Source organism: Branchiostoma lanceolatum, chromosome 13, assembly GCF_035083965.1.
Source record: "Branchiostoma lanceolatum isolate klBraLanc5 chromosome 13, klBraLanc5.hap2, whole genome shotgun sequence".
Classification (NCBI taxonomy): Eukaryota; Metazoa; Chordata; class Leptocardii; order Amphioxiformes; family Branchiostomatidae; genus Branchiostoma; species Branchiostoma lanceolatum.
The window spans coordinates 13,909,220-13,924,755 of NC_089734.1; the positions used below are offsets into that span (position 1 = coordinate 13,909,220).

The following is a 15,536-nucleotide window of genomic DNA, read 5'->3' on the forward strand; positions in this document are numbered from 1 at the left end:
ATAAAATCTAAAAGAAAGTTTCATACGTTCTTTCTTTTCCAAAATAGGAGCATTTTAGGCTTGATTCATATCCTAAATCGTACATATTTTCATTTTGCTTATTTTCTAAACAAAGAAAAAATGAAGCGGCCGAGAACAAAGAAATTGCAATAGTGCGACAGAAGGTCCTAATGATTTTGGGACGTTTTAGACTGAGGGTAAATGTTCATGTTTGACTGCATCTGTGAGGTTGGTGCGCACAAAATAAACACAAAGAAATTCCCTTCACCAATTTTATTTTTCATTTTTTTTGGGGTGTTAGTCAATATATGATCCAGTCACCACGTTACAATCGTTAAGAGTTAGTCAATACATTATTTTCATGGCAATTATAGAGACATTAAGGAACTGTTGTTTTATTTCTGCTAGTTAAGATGGAACGTTTAAAAGTAGTATGGTATTATTCAATATATCATTAACAAAAATAACTCAGTCACCATGTTACGATTTCTTGGTGTTAGACAATAACTGCGCTAGCTGGTGTTGTTGTGTGATGATTGCACCTTATTTCTGCTAGTTACAAAGTTTATAGTAGTACGGTATTATTATAGATGTCATTTCTAAAAGATTATGATTAGCAAGACATGAAAACGTCTTAAGTCTAATTTCACCATACACACAGATTATGCAGCAGAATACAATCGTCATCATCATCCGTTGGTCAATCGGTAATATTCCTAATCTATTTGCATGCTGGGGGAAAACAGAGAACTCTGGGTAACGCAGAGGCCGAGCCAGCTATTGCCATGACAACATAGACCAGACCGGACTCAGTACGCATGCGCCCCATACGCGTTGTCACTTGCCCCCTGCGTTACCCATAGTTCCGTTGTCCGGAATATGGCCTATGATATGAGGGTCACTACTTATTTAATGAATATAAGAACACCGAATAAAGAAAACTTTCCCTCTTATGTTATAATAAGCTTTAGGGTTAAGGTAACGTCGGGACATCTTCATACAGATGTAACCACCGCAAGACCTATAAATGTATTGGTAAAGTTTTAGTATGTAGCTTCTATAGAGCCCTTCAGGAGTTACATTAGTTATCTGTTTTTCGTTTACCATAATGATGTTATTGCGATAGATGTCATACAGTTATGATTATAATCATCCTAGACAAAATGTCTGTTTTGTGATGAATTGTGTGTGCGTGTTTGTTTATATGTATGTGTTTGTCTATGTGTGTTTCTGTGTGTGCGCATATCTCTCTTGAAGTGTGTGTGTGTGTGTGTTTGTGTGTGTGTGAGTGAGTGTGTGTGTGTGTGTTTGTGTGTGTGTGTGTGCGTCTCTCTTTCTCAGTGTGTGTGTGTGTGTGTGTGTGTGTGTGTGTGTGTGTGTGTGTGTGTGTGTGCGCGCGCGCGCGTCTCTCTTTCTCAGTGTGTGTGTATTTGTGTGCGTACATGTGTTTGTGCGTTTGAACAGCGTTACTCTAGAATCTGTAGATGGATATAGGGATATTTCGTATGCGGGTAGTTGTCGGCAAAACAAAGGACAAGGAAAGACGGATGCTCTGACGTCATAGCAATGTTGTGAGGCTGACGTCACAGTGCGTCGCTGTCTTACTTGTAACCGCCGCCACCTGTAAAAGGTAGAGACGGTAATAAGAAAATGGAACAACAGTCAACACTGAATGTCCGTAAAACTCCAGAAATGCCAAGAATTTAGGAGATTCTTACTCTTAACATACTGACATTGACCTCTCACCGTAAATTAGATAGTCTTATACTATTTAACTGAACTACTTATGGAATGATTTCTGTGTGAAAACAAAACGACGCAAAACGTTATAAATCTTCTTATATGGGAAGTTGATGTCATATCTTCATTGTCAATCAAGTCGTTTTCCTGCAAAGCTTGCAGGTGGGTATATCTGGTGTGTTGTTGTTGGCTGATGGTGTTGTTAGCTGGTGTGATACGCCAAATGGCGGTTGTAGGGGAGGGACCTGCAAATAGACTTTCCTATGCAACACATGGTCAAGCCATCAAAAACAATCACTTTAAAACACATGTATCTACATTTCAAACCTCAAATCTTTACCACCCCTGCAAAGCTGGATTTGTCAGGTTGCTTTCGGTAAGAAAAGCAGGAGGTAAACTCCTGCATTTTAACGAGGTAAAGCCAAAAGTTTCAGATGAGACCAGGATCCCCCCCCCCATCCTAAAATATCAGTCCAACCAGAAGAGAAGGGTTCAGAGGTCAATCCGAGATCAAAACATGCCAAAGATCACCTATTTTGGCCAGATTGTTAAAATACACATTCTTCTGTCCTCCCTAGCAGATAACCGGACCATTCTGACCAAAATTTGCCCAGGAGACAAAATTATTTCAAAAACTAGAGTTCCACGACCTCATACCTTCGCCAAATGATTTTAACCTTTTTGACTGACGTATCAGGAGTGTTTCTCATCAATTATAAATCATACCAGTTGATCTTCTTGACCCAAAAAACAAAAGTATGAGTTTAACAAAGAAGGTTATGCTAACAAAGTATCATTTAACACGAATTATGCAAATGAGGTCCTTATTAGCATAATTTGAGTCAACGATGTTCACATTCACATAACTTCCAAATGACACAAGTATGAAATTGGCATCATTTACCTGTATGGAACTATAGTAGTTTCTCATTAATTATGCAAATTAGGCCTACATTTGCATATTTGTTATCTATCAAAATTCCTCAGTAACAAATGTCACATATTTCAATAGTCATATCATGGAACACAGCGGGTTTTTAAAATTGTCTCATTAATTATGGAAATTAGCATCTGATTTGCATAATTATCGTCCAATCAGACAAAGCATCACGTAAGCTATCTACATACCAAAAATCATTAACATCCATTTAGCCCATCTTGAGTTATAGTATTTTCTCATTAATTATGCAAATGAGGTCTTCATTTGCATAATTGATATTTATTAATATTTCTCTCTTCTTCAGTTACATATGTCACATGTTTGAGAGTCCTACCATGGAATTTGGCGGCTGTATAAACTTTCCTCATTAATTATGCAAATTAGATAATGATTTACATAATAAGTATCTAATCATGTACATCATCACTCAAGCTATCTACTTACCAAAATTCATGACCATCCATCAAGCCCTTCTTGAGTTATTCCCTTTCAAAGTCTGAACCAAAACCTGCTCCTGCAGTTCCAAAAAAGCCGCTAGGGGGCCCAAACCCGTACCACTTACTCTCTGCCCATAGAGCTATCTACCACTCAAAAATCAGTTTCATAGCATATCCAGAACACGAGATATCAGAACAGGAAGTTGCGCTGCAGTACCGTAACAAGCTGCTAGGGGACCCAAAATCTAATCATTTCCTAGTCTCATCAAGACCTACCCACCTACCAAATATCAAGACAATCCATCCAAGCCTTCTCGAGTTATGCTGTACGTTACAAACAAACAAACACCCAAACACACACACAAACGCTACCCTCTGCATAACCTTCTCGGCGAAGGTAATAAGTAAGCAAAATAGTAATAGGTATGCACCGTGCACTCTACTGCGCAACTCGATTAGCTGGTCCCTTCCCCTATACCGGCTCTATAGATACAGATACAGATCGAGTCTTGCTTACCGAACTGGCAGATGTACGGGTAGCTCATGTCGCAGTCTTTGATGTACCAACGAGGAACCCGCTTTTGAGGCTTCCAGAGAGTCACACAGTCCCTCTCTTTGTGCGGAGCGGTGGACTTGAAGCTGTTGTGCCCACCCAGAGGTGTCCCGTCGTTCCAGAGGAAAACCTTCTCCGCGTTAAGGTCGTCCAGGCCCATCCAGAACCTCCTAAAATAACCATGAATCAAAATGAATAAATGAGTGGATAAGTTTTTTTCCATGAATAGCTTCATCAGGTTGGTGAATAATTGTGTGTTAAGTTATTTAAGCTTTGCTACAGGCTTATCACAGAGTTACCCCCATAGGAAAGCATATTGAAATACACGGAAACAAGGCTTCATAGAAATACTAACCCAAATTTCAATCCTTCTGTACGAGACAGTCACAAGAGTCTACTTGATAAACATGCAAACAAAAGAGAGGATTGTTCAACTCAAACTCCGAAAAAAGCAGGCAGGAGTAAACAAACCATACCCCAGATTTTTAATGTATCCATCCACATAACACGACAACTAACATATGCCACATTGAACACATTTTGACCAAAATGGGAAATCTTAGACGCTACCTGTTCTTTCTTACCAAAAAACGTCTCCAAATTGGACCAAAGAAAAATAATGAATTTCAAGGATTTTAGGTGGTGTTATAAATGTCTGCCATACATAGCCAAAAGTTCTGTGTCAGTCGCCGTATTGGTTACACTTCTAATGATAATCTACCATCCTCAAATTTATCAACCGCTACCACTCATTTTACGTGGCATCGTGTGGCGCAATCGGTCGGGTGTTTCCCCCAGAACCGAGAGGTCCCGGGTTCGAAATCACGATGCCGTTATGCCCCGATGTTGTGTCCTTGGGACAGGCACTTTACACGACTTTCCTCACTCCACCCAGGTTCGGTTGGGGAAGGTCGTATTGAGGTCACTTGCTGGCGCCTAATGGCAGCCTCCCAAACCCTTGCGACATTTCCTCAAAGTGCAAGTGTGGAACAAATATGTATCTGTTGTGTATTATGTGATTGTAAAGCCTGCAGCTATTCAGCACTAGCTGCCACGGGTAATTTCTGACCGATAAACCAGAGTCTTTTTTGCCATGAGGATGGGCGTATTCACACAACTAACTCAAGATGCTATTGATGGAGTGTTGTTGATTTTTATGTGTAAGGAACTGTTGGTATAGTGAAACACAAGTTCGATTATGGGCCCCCTAGCACCTTTGTATTGTACAGCAGTAGAACCTCTTTCTTCTAGGCTGCTGGACACGCTAAGCTCAGAGTTGTTTTGGCAGATGGTTATTGTTACATTGTAGTGTGCTAGTACTGTATGTATGTTTTTTAAAGGCACCCAGAGCATTTATGTGGCTTGAAAATAGACCGATACCATAGCCCTGCCCACCTCCGTCAAAACGTAGAAATGCAAAATTAAAACATAGAAATGCAAATATTTGACGGACATGCAGTCACTCTCTCATTGGTCGAACCTCTAATTGTGATGGACAGCCAGGATCAGTCTAATAGGGCTTGGATTTTCTATCAGTTCTAACCATACAACGACATCGTATCTTTGCTCCTTTAATGTCGATATGTAACGGTGTGGTGTTATTGAAACTTACTATGTGTCGGAATGTCTAGAAATTTGAGGGTTTTTCTATTCAAGTTTCAAGCCTCATGAATTGCTCCGGATGCCTTTAATGTTTACCTTTCTTTCCTGCCCCTCACCCTCTTGTCCTTCAGATGGTTCAGGATGAATGTTTGGGTGGCGCGGTCCTTGAGCATGACGAGCGTACCGCCGTTATCTTGGCACACTTTCAGGGCCGCCGTGTAGGTCTCCCGCTGCTTGTGGCGACGTGCGTCCGAGGACCAGAAACACTGGCCCTGGTAGACCCCAAAATTGCTGGCAGGAACAAGGGCAGGGTACAGGCTAGCGCACCCTGGGGTGATATAAATACGAAAGATTTCAGCGACTCAATTTTATCAACCAAAATTTTATATTGATAAAGTAAGTCTTGCCATGGCAACGGGTTCTTGACAGGCATATTTTACAAAATCTGCTAATTTCGGTTCAAGCAATTACGTTTTAAGATTTTCTTGGTACACCACACTTGCTTTCTTACATCATTATGATATCATGTAATCCAATGTAAATTTCATGATATAATATTTATGATTTATGCTAATTAGATGAGGTCACCGGTCAAAATCCAAGATGGTGGATAAAAACATATAAATTACGTCATAATGACGTCATATTACGTTATAATGATACGAAAGTTGTTGGGCAGTATCAATTTACATGTGCATCATCCTCTGAAAATTTGGTGGTCATACAATAAGTAGTTTAGGAGTTGCAGAGGACAGGTCTGAAATGCATGTTTTGAAAACTGCACATTTTGCTGGGGTCCAAATGGACTAGTCGAACACAGACTTTACTATATACAGTCAACAATATTGTGCCAATCTCTGTAAAAAGAATAGGATAGGTTATAGTAGATTTTTACTGCACTGGCAAAGTCACAGAAGGATTTTTTTCCAATACAAAATGTTCAACTGGCACATCAAATTCCACGCCTGGGGTCAAAACAGACCCCGTTCGGGTGTTTGAGGGTTAAGGTATTGTTGAAGGGTGGCTGAGGAATTTTGGGATGGTTTTGAAAAAACCCTTTCTTAAGCTTTATAAACATTCCTCAACCTTGATTTTTTTTCAGGTAGTACCTTATAGCAAGGTGATAATCTATGCAAATTAGTATGATGTCATGATTACGTCATCAAGATTTATAAGGCCACGCCCGTTTTTTAGAAGAAACGCTCTCCTTGGCTTGTGCTTGGATGTTCATCAATATAATTTTGCTGGAATGTACATGATAGTGATACTTAAAGAATGACGCGTGTCTACGCGAATATTTTGAAATATCGATTTTTGGCGAATTTTTTTTGTTTGATAACAAGAAAAAATTCGCCAAGAATCGATGTTTCAAAGCATACAGCAGCTCTGTGAGGATTCAGGCTGCAATTTACAAGAACTGCCGAGAGTAACGGAGGGCAGGGAGGACTGGTACTCTCACAACAGATGATGATGATGAAACAGAAGAATACCTGTACATCCGGTTCCGCTTGAAAGTCCATCCCCCCAATATCCGGCTGGACAGGTACACGTCGCTCCAGTACCGGGAGCTGGGACGTCTGCACAGATAGCCATATTCGAGGTATCACACGGGTTGGAATCGCAACCATTGATGTCTGTAAAAAATTAATACACATTGAAAAGACTTCCTTATGTTGATAGCAGTATCATCATTCCAGGGTATCATCACTCCTTTGGAGGAACCCCTCCCTTGTCAGACTCCAAGTTTTCCTCTGTCGAGCAGTTCTTGGCCATGTAGGGCCCAGGTGTTTAGTTAGATTGCCACTCCATCTTATTTTGGGGCGCCCTCTTGGTCTCTTCCAGTCTCTTGGTGTCCATTCTGTTGTTCTTAGCGTCCACCTGTTGTCCTGTAGCCTTGTTATATGTCCTGCCCAGCGGTGTTTTGCTACAGTTTACAGATAGCAGTATATTGAAATCAAATATAGCATGGCTTCTTTTAAACTTGAATGTCCCGTCTGACCAATCCACATTTTTGGAAACAATTTAAACGACCCGGAAGCTATGGTACTAGGCAGGCTAATTCACTACACATACCTAAGTACACTACTAGATCTGGACAGCGAACATTTGCATACAGGGCCGCTACTACTTACAACAAGCTAAATCCATGTATCAAACAAGCTTCATCAATCGCTAGATTTAAACAGGCTCTGGTAAACATACAAATCTCTTAACCTTTGACATCTGACCTCTGACCCTCCGTTGTTTGACCTTTGCGATTTTGAGTTATTATTGTTTTGAATTATTTGAGTTGTTTGATTTATAACTCCTATGTTTGATCATTCCTGTCCATGTTATATGATTGTGTAATTGACCACTAATGAAGTTTATGTTAAGTTGTCTATTTTGTATCCTGATTTGTTATGATTTGTCATGTTACGTAGGGCTCCCTTGGAAATCAGTTACCTTGTAAACTGAAGGGACCACCCTAAAGATTGATAAATAAATAAATAAACCACCACATCATTAGCATGTCCTTCATTATGCATTCCTACATATCAACACCGTAAATATCTGTGAAGAAAATTTAGTTACATATTCATGTCTTGTCTTATAAAATGACGATGACCCTAGACCTGCAACTTTGGAATAATGGATACAAGTCATAATTCGACCCAACCATCTAGCAAATGTTAATGAATATGTCCTTACCAGTACAGGTGATACCGTCTCCGGAGTAGCCTGAGTTGCAGGCACAGGTAAAACCTCCGACCGTGTTGGAACAGGTGGCATCGGACCCGCAGTTGTGGGTCCCAGCTGTGCATTCATCAATATCTGCCAAAAGAACACAGATTAACTTCGACACGACACGATGAGATATGAGTTTAGAATGTCTAAATCAAATCGGATCAAAAATATCATCTCTCTTGGACCACATTTGATATTACAAACCTCTGTTATCTTTTCTACTATCTTTTAAGTCATAATTCCTTCCAACCATTAAGCAAAAGTTAATGAATAAAATACGAATATGTGCTTACCAGCACACGTGACACCGTTGCCGGTGTAGCCAGAGTTACAGGCACAGGTAAAACTTCCGACTGTGTTGGTACAGGTGGCATCGGAGCCGCAGTTGTCGGTCCCGGCTGAACATTCATCGATATCTGTACAAATCAATTCAAGAAAACTTCAGCAACAATTATAACGGTTACAGTGTATGGTAAATTGTTACACAGTTCCAAACAGTAGCACTGGTATCTATGTCATTAGCACTACACATGCATGTACGAACAAACTGCAAATTAGCTCTGACGTATTATGATACGAGTTTTAAGACGTGTAGATTTATCGGAGTGAATACAATTCATTTTGCCAACTACACTGAACATCATTGACAATGATGTTCAGTGTAGTCTAAATCTGAAAATATAACTTTAAGTAGCGCTAGCGATGGAAGCGTGAACTGCAGATGTTGATGTAATGAAAGCATTAGATCAGAAGTAACAAACATAAGTTTTAATTCAGAATAAGATTCACCACGTTTTGAACTAGTCATGATTGTAAACTGTTACAAACTGCAGCACCATATCGTATTGGTTAGGCCACAGCTTGTAAATTTCATGGATGATGTAAATTCCAAATGTTAAGTTTCAAAATGGTGACCTTTAACAGATCTTAAATGTTCTAAAAGATTGCCTGATGATGATATATAAACTGTAGTACTGATTACCGACGCAGGAAGTGCCATCCGAATTAAAAGTATAGCCAACAGGACAGGAGCACACCACGCCATCGGCGTCGATGGAGATGAGCAAACGATCTGCTTTTCCAACATTGGCCGCTAAACAGAGTAAGCAACAACAAAAAAAACAGATTTTCATAATCTATATAAAATAGAGAATCCTGCCTGAGAGCGAAGTAATTTACAAAGTTCATCTGTAGAAATACATGTTTTTCAAAACATTTATTAACTGATTCCCCATATTTTACGTGGTTGATTACAGTAACATCTCTTAGCTAGAGTCAGATTCAGCTCAGATTCAGCTCAGGATATACACAGAGCATCCATGAACATAACTTCGTCCACAAATGACCAAAAGTGAAGACAGAAATCGGGAGAGATGGAAGGGAGAGAGAGAAATGGGAAGGGAGAGAAAGAGAGAGAGAGAAATGGGTGGGGAAACGCATCTCTCTTTTCCCAACTCATTGCGATGGGAGAGAGACATGGGGAGGGAGAGAGAGACATGGGGTGGGAGAGAGAGAAGGGGAGGGAGAGAGAGACATGGGGTGGGAGAGAGAGAAGGGGAGGGAGAGAGAGACATATGGTGAGAGAGAAGGAGATGGGAAGGGGGGGACATGGAGTGGGAGAGAAAGAGATGGGGAGGGGTAGAGGGACATGGGGTGAGAGAGAAAGATATGGGGGGAGAGAGAAAGAGATGGAGAAGGAGAGGGGGAGAGAAAGAGATTGGAAGGGAGAGAAAGAGATGAGTGGGAGAGTAAGACACGGGATGGGAGAGAGAGATGGGTGGGAGAGAGAGACATGGGGTGGGAGAGAAAGATGGGTGAGAGAGAGAGACATGGGGTGGGAGAGAAAGAGATGGGGAGGGAGAGAGAGACATGGGGTGGGAGAGAGATATGGGGAGGGAGAGAGAGACATGTGGTGGGAGAGAGAGATGGGGAGGGAGAGAGAGACATGGGGTGGGAGAGAGAGATGGGGAGGGAGAGAGAGACATGGGGTGGGAGAGAAAGAGATGGGGAGGGAGAGAAAGACATGGGGTGGGAGATAGGGACATGGGGTGGGAGAGAAAGAGATGGGGATGGAAAGAGGGAGAGAAAGAGGTGGGAAGGGAGAGAAAGAGATGAGTGGGAGAGAGAGACACGGGATGGGAGAGAGAAATGGGTGGGAGAGAGAGACATGGGGTGGGAGAGAAAGATGGGTGGGAGAGAGAGACATGGGGTGGGAGATAGAGACTGGGAGGGAGAGAGAGGAAAATCGGAGGGAGAGAGAGACATGGGATGGGAGAGAGAGATGGGGAGGGAGAGAGATGGGATGGGAGAGAGATGGAGTGGGAGAGAGGGACACGGGGTGGGAGAGAGGGACACGGGGTGGGAGAGAGGGAGAAGGGCGGGAGAGAGAGATGGAGACGGAGAGAGAGACATGGGGTGGTAGAGAGAGATGGGGGAAGGGATGGGGAAGGAGAAAGAGACTGGGAGGAAGAGAGAGGGAACTGATACTTACTGTCGTCCCAAACGACACTGGTGCTCAGCTTAGAATACAGAACGTGTGGATGCTCAGATGTCGATGCCCGCTCCCATGTGCAAAACCCCGACGGTCCCCCGTCGGCCACCACCATCCAACCCCTGTCGTTATTACAACCGCCATAGTTGCGATTGATGTAGAACCTCCTGCAATGAAGGATGGCGTGCAGCACGATGAATATTTCTAGGACCCGACTCGATCTGAATTTACATGTCAAATACTGCAAACCACACAATTTCGACGTTTCAGGGTTGGAAAAAATGTGTACCGGAAAGTACTAGAAACAAAGAACCCTAGCGAAGGAAAGGCGTGGGGAGAGGCCGGTTGGGCTCACCTAGACTTTGAAATCAGCTCCTGGTACACCAATTAAGAAATGCAGAGGCTTGGAAATGAACCCTTCAAGAAGTGGATTTAGGACACAACAAGCTTGTAGCAGCATAGCATTAGGAATCAAGAAGGCTTCTCATGAAGGAGAAGGACTGAACTGTTGAGATAGGGCAGGAAGAGAGCGTGTATGACCCACTAGGGTTGATCGGTGATGCCACACTACATCCCAAACTGATTTTGCAAGACTTGTGCAGGGAAAAGACAACATGGGAGGAAGACGTTCCTGATAATCATATCAAGTCAGATGCTGTGTGAAACCAGTCGGATTTGGAACCCCTACCTCAGTGCAACATCATCACTTCGCAGACGCAAGTGAATCGGGGTACGGAACTGCTTTATACATACGTATAGAAAATCAGGTAGGCAGAGGGTACTGCGCTTTGCTAATGGGCAAAGCTCGAGTCATAGGCAGAGTACATTGTGCTTTGGTAATGGGCAAAGCCCGAGTCGAATCATTGAAGACTTTCACCATATGCATCCCAAGGTTTGTTTGTTTGTTTGTATTGCATACCTGATAAAGCGCATGAAGGCGTAACACCAGGTTTGTACTGAAGAGTACAAGCTGCATATCTGGACAGATTTATATGATCCACACACACCGGGAAGGACCCCTACTCTTTTCAATAAGTGTGTTGGGTTCTTTAACGTGCTTGAGGTGTGGCTCTCCTCAAACACGGGATCTCCATTTAACGTCCTATCCGAGGGACGTCCCTAACTGTAGGCAGAGTAACCGACGGCCTAACCGAAGTCAGGTACTCATTTTCACCTGAGTAAAGTGGGGAAAGTCACTTTCACCTAAGTAAAGTGGGGAAAGTGCCTTTCAACAACATCAACGGGACAAATCAGGGAACCCCGGATTCGAACCCGGTATCTCTGGGTTTTGGGGCCAAACACCCTGCCACTACGCCACCGCGACGCCACAGGTTGGAGCTTAAAGCAGCGGAAGTAGCTGTCCGTGTAAACTCAACGCTCCAAGGGGAATCAAACGACAATATCGATGAGACATATTTCAGGACTGATAGCACAACTGTGCTACGATACATCAGCAACAAAATGACAAGGAACTAGGGCCAGTCACTGTTAAACTTGTAGGTAAAGATCACAACTTACACATGTCTTCGAACTCACGTGTTGTATTGACAGAACTCAGAACTATCTGTACAGAGTAGAAAACTACATCCGGGGTATTGGCCCCTGGTACCTAGTGCGCAGGTGCGTGATACTAAAGGCGGGAAAACTACTGATGATAACAATCCACTGCCTCTACAACCTCAAAAAGTCTATGTGACTTTATCTTTACCTAAGTTTCAGTGCATAAGCCGACTTCTCTAGAAGGCGTTGTGTGGCGTAACAAACAAGGGAACCCGAGTTCGATCCCAGCTTGCCCCCAGACATGTCTGGACATGCACCAGGACGTTGTGTCCTTGGGAAAGGCACTTATCACAAATTTCCTAACTTCACTCAGGTGTAAATGAGTACCTAGCTTCGATTAGGGACGTCCCTCGGATAGGACGTTAAATGGAGGTCCCGTGTTTGGGAAGAGCCACACCCCGCGCACGTTAAAGAACCCACCACACCTTTCAAAAATGAATAGGGGCATGCCCCGGTGTGCGATGGTTCAAACCTTACAGTCTGGTCTGGGTTGACATCTTGAAAAGATGATAGTCAGCTTTTATGTCAATCCTTCCACAAATGTGGTAAAATCTGAATACATAACTAGAAAGGCCGCCATTTGCCCCTGAGCAAATACAGCATGTTTAGCCATACTCCTCCCCATGCAAGAAGTGTGCTGTCCCAAAATAACACCTGGGCAAATCGAAATATTAACTGCATGTGGAAAGTCGATATTTGCGAGAGCATCATACAATCTCCCTCCCGATAAATTGACTGTTCCAAAATCACCCGTGCAAAACAATTCTCTCTACAAGTTCTGCGAGACCCCAAGAGCTTCTTACTGCAAAGGCTTGCGTGTGTTCCTGCAAGATGACCTCAGGTAACCTAAATAGAACACGTGTTCTTTGGCCAGTAGCAAATGGAACGCGGGGATCCTTAGATAGAACATGGATTCTTTGGCCAGTAGCAAATAGAACATGGAACGGGGATACCACTTTTGGCCTGTTTTTGGTCTGAAATGGGTCCAAAAGTCCCCAAAATGAAGCATTTTGAAGTGATGTACACCAGAACTGTGATTGAAATCCTGTAGGGACATGTTCAAGGCGCCCTTGTACTGAATGTCAGGTCATTTGCTTGTAAAACCAGGCCACAGGAGACCAAAATGTAATTTTTGCCTAAAAATGCCCCAAAAAGCCTCCATAAAAATGATTTTCAGGCCTGTTTCAAAAAAATGAAAAAATCACATAAGGGTATTTGGCTTCTTTACCTCCATGCCAAATTTCAGGTTGGTTGATTAAAAAATGGCAGAGTTGAATCAATTTGAAGATTTGGCAGAAGAAGGAGAAGAAGAAGAAGAAGAAGAACGTGAACAAAAACAATATGTTGAGCCATACTAGGTATGGCTAAACATAAATAGATAAATAAATAAATAGAAACAGAACTTACCTTTTGACACTATCTTCCCCTATAATTGAGAAGATGTTTTGAGGCTCAGTACTGATGTCGCTATATGGTGAAGAGATGAGTCGAGACTTGGTGAACCAGCTGCTCTTGTCTGAACCTAGCCCATCGAAGATGAACTTTTTATCTCCGTCAGAGGCTTCCAATGTGATTTTCACCTACAAAGAAAAGACAAGGTATTTAATTAGTTTCCCGAAAATTGTCAACTTCAATTTATGGCCCTTATATCCCCATTCCACTTGGACGGCGCTCTCGCTCATGCTATGTAAAATTCAACAGAGCGCTCAACGATATTTCATGGACTGAAAACGAATCATTTTACGCTTTGTGTGTTTTGTTGTCTCTTGAAGCCATACCTTTACATTTTGCATGATATTCCAAATATGGAATCCGATTTAGGTTGCAGCGAGAGCGTACCGCGATTGCCGTCCAGTGAAATGGCGGGGGGCGGGGGCGCTTACGGATAAATGAATTGACTTGAAACTCAGGATTCATAAATTGCAAATAAACATTTGAGATTTCTTTCGGCGTGGACCTGTCATGAGTTGGTAATAGTGGGCATTCAATTCGCTAAAAAGACGGCTTGGTCCAATTATTATAATTCGCGTTGTCCTCTGTGCTGAAGAAACTAGCACAATGTATTAACAGGATAATACATTGTACTATGCCATACCTGGGCCGCGAAAACGTTCGATACGGGTGTTTCGCATCGTGTGATAATTAAGGGTTAATGACCCGCCCCAAGGTGTATATGGTGTCATAACGCCTGGCCATGTGCTATAAGCACCGAAGATTTTCTAAACAAGGTTAAGAAAAAGATTCATCAAATAGATACCCCCTCTACAAAATGCAATGGTTATAAAGACTTTTTAAACAAGGTTAGGAAAAAGATTCATCAAAAAGATACAAAATGGAACGGTTGTGTTCTGACATGACGTCAAAGTGGTGTGTTATGGCGTGATAACAGACCACTTATTGTGGGCAATGGAGGCTTCTGATTGGTCGACGCCATCTACCTATGTGATAATTTTCCGTATCACATGGGCTTCCACTTATATCACACGAGCTTCTATTGAATATTTCGAATGTATTTCGAACGCGCCGGTTGCGCCGCCGTCGAAGATTCAAATATCGGAATCGGGTGTTGGAATCAATGTTGTTATAATTTTTTGTTCGAGGACACGGTGCATTTCGCATCACCCTCGGTCCCGGCCCTCCCGCGGGTCGCATCGCCTTCCAGCCTTCGGGCGATACGGAATACAGGTATTCTACGTATAAACTCAGAGAGCTACGGCAGCTTGCAGGAAAAAAGACACATGTACAGTGGAAAGAAATGAAGAAACGCTGAAATACTCTGAATGCAGCCAGAGGTTGTTTCTACAACTACCTGAGCTGCAGAATACAGTGGATCATCATCATTCTATATGTCTTGTATAATTATGACCTAACAGCAGAGATCGAAAAATAGGTTCTCAAATACCAGCATAAAACATTTATAAGTATCCATACCTATACATATGTACACCAGTGTTCAGTGCCCGGTCTATTTCCGTGCACTGAACAAACTCCCTGAACAAATTCTTGATTTATTTGTCATGAATCTGTAGACACAATAACCTAACGAGATTTGACTAACAACGTTCCAAATTCTTGTATACAATGGTAATTATACAAAGTGGAATACCAAAATCCAAACGTTTATGTAAAAGTATGGTGATTGGTCATCAAGTGATGCATTTTTCAATGCATGGTGATAGAAATACAAGTGCTTTCATAAAAAGCTGGCGTTTTGTCTACGTTTATGAATGTGATATTTATTTTTCCTGTTCTCCTGTTATTGATCTCTACTTCATGAAGTAAAATCTGCCAAACAAAGTAACTCAAGGGCTTTTGAGTCTATGAGAGAAATTGTTATTTTGGGAAAGGAGTACTGTTTTAAATTTAATAGAGAAAGGCAGTGTTGAACCAAGTACCATTGACGCATTCATGCATCGAAGTATTGAAGGTAAAAGCGAATACATGGCGTTTTGTCGCCAGAGGGCGACAAAACGCAAAAATTGAACG

General features: G+C 42.2%; 1 protein-coding gene across 1 annotated transcript in view; it reads right to left on the reverse strand.

Moving 5' to 3' along the window:
• Positions 1–1,311: 1,311 nt before the first annotated feature.
• The window catches only part of LOC136447671 (uncharacterized), a 36,718-nt gene continuing 22,493 nt past the window's right edge, over positions 1,312–15,536 (reverse strand). The window contains exons 8-16 of the mRNA XM_066446712.1: positions 13,458–13,630; positions 10,491–10,657; positions 8,982–9,092; positions 8,293–8,415; positions 7,964–8,086; positions 6,763–6,906; positions 5,369–5,600; positions 3,635–3,840; positions 1,312–1,621 (exon numbers count right to left, since the gene is read on the reverse strand). Coding sequence (XP_066302809.1) covers positions 1,602–1,621; positions 3,635–3,840; positions 5,369–5,600; positions 6,763–6,906; positions 7,964–8,086; positions 8,293–8,415; positions 8,982–9,092; positions 10,491–10,657; positions 13,458–13,630 — 1,299 coding nt within the window. The 3' untranslated portion in view covers positions 1,312–1,601. The remainder of the gene's footprint in view (positions 1,622–3,634; positions 3,841–5,368; positions 5,601–6,762; positions 6,907–7,963; positions 8,087–8,292; positions 8,416–8,981; positions 9,093–10,490; positions 10,658–13,457; positions 13,631–15,536) is intronic.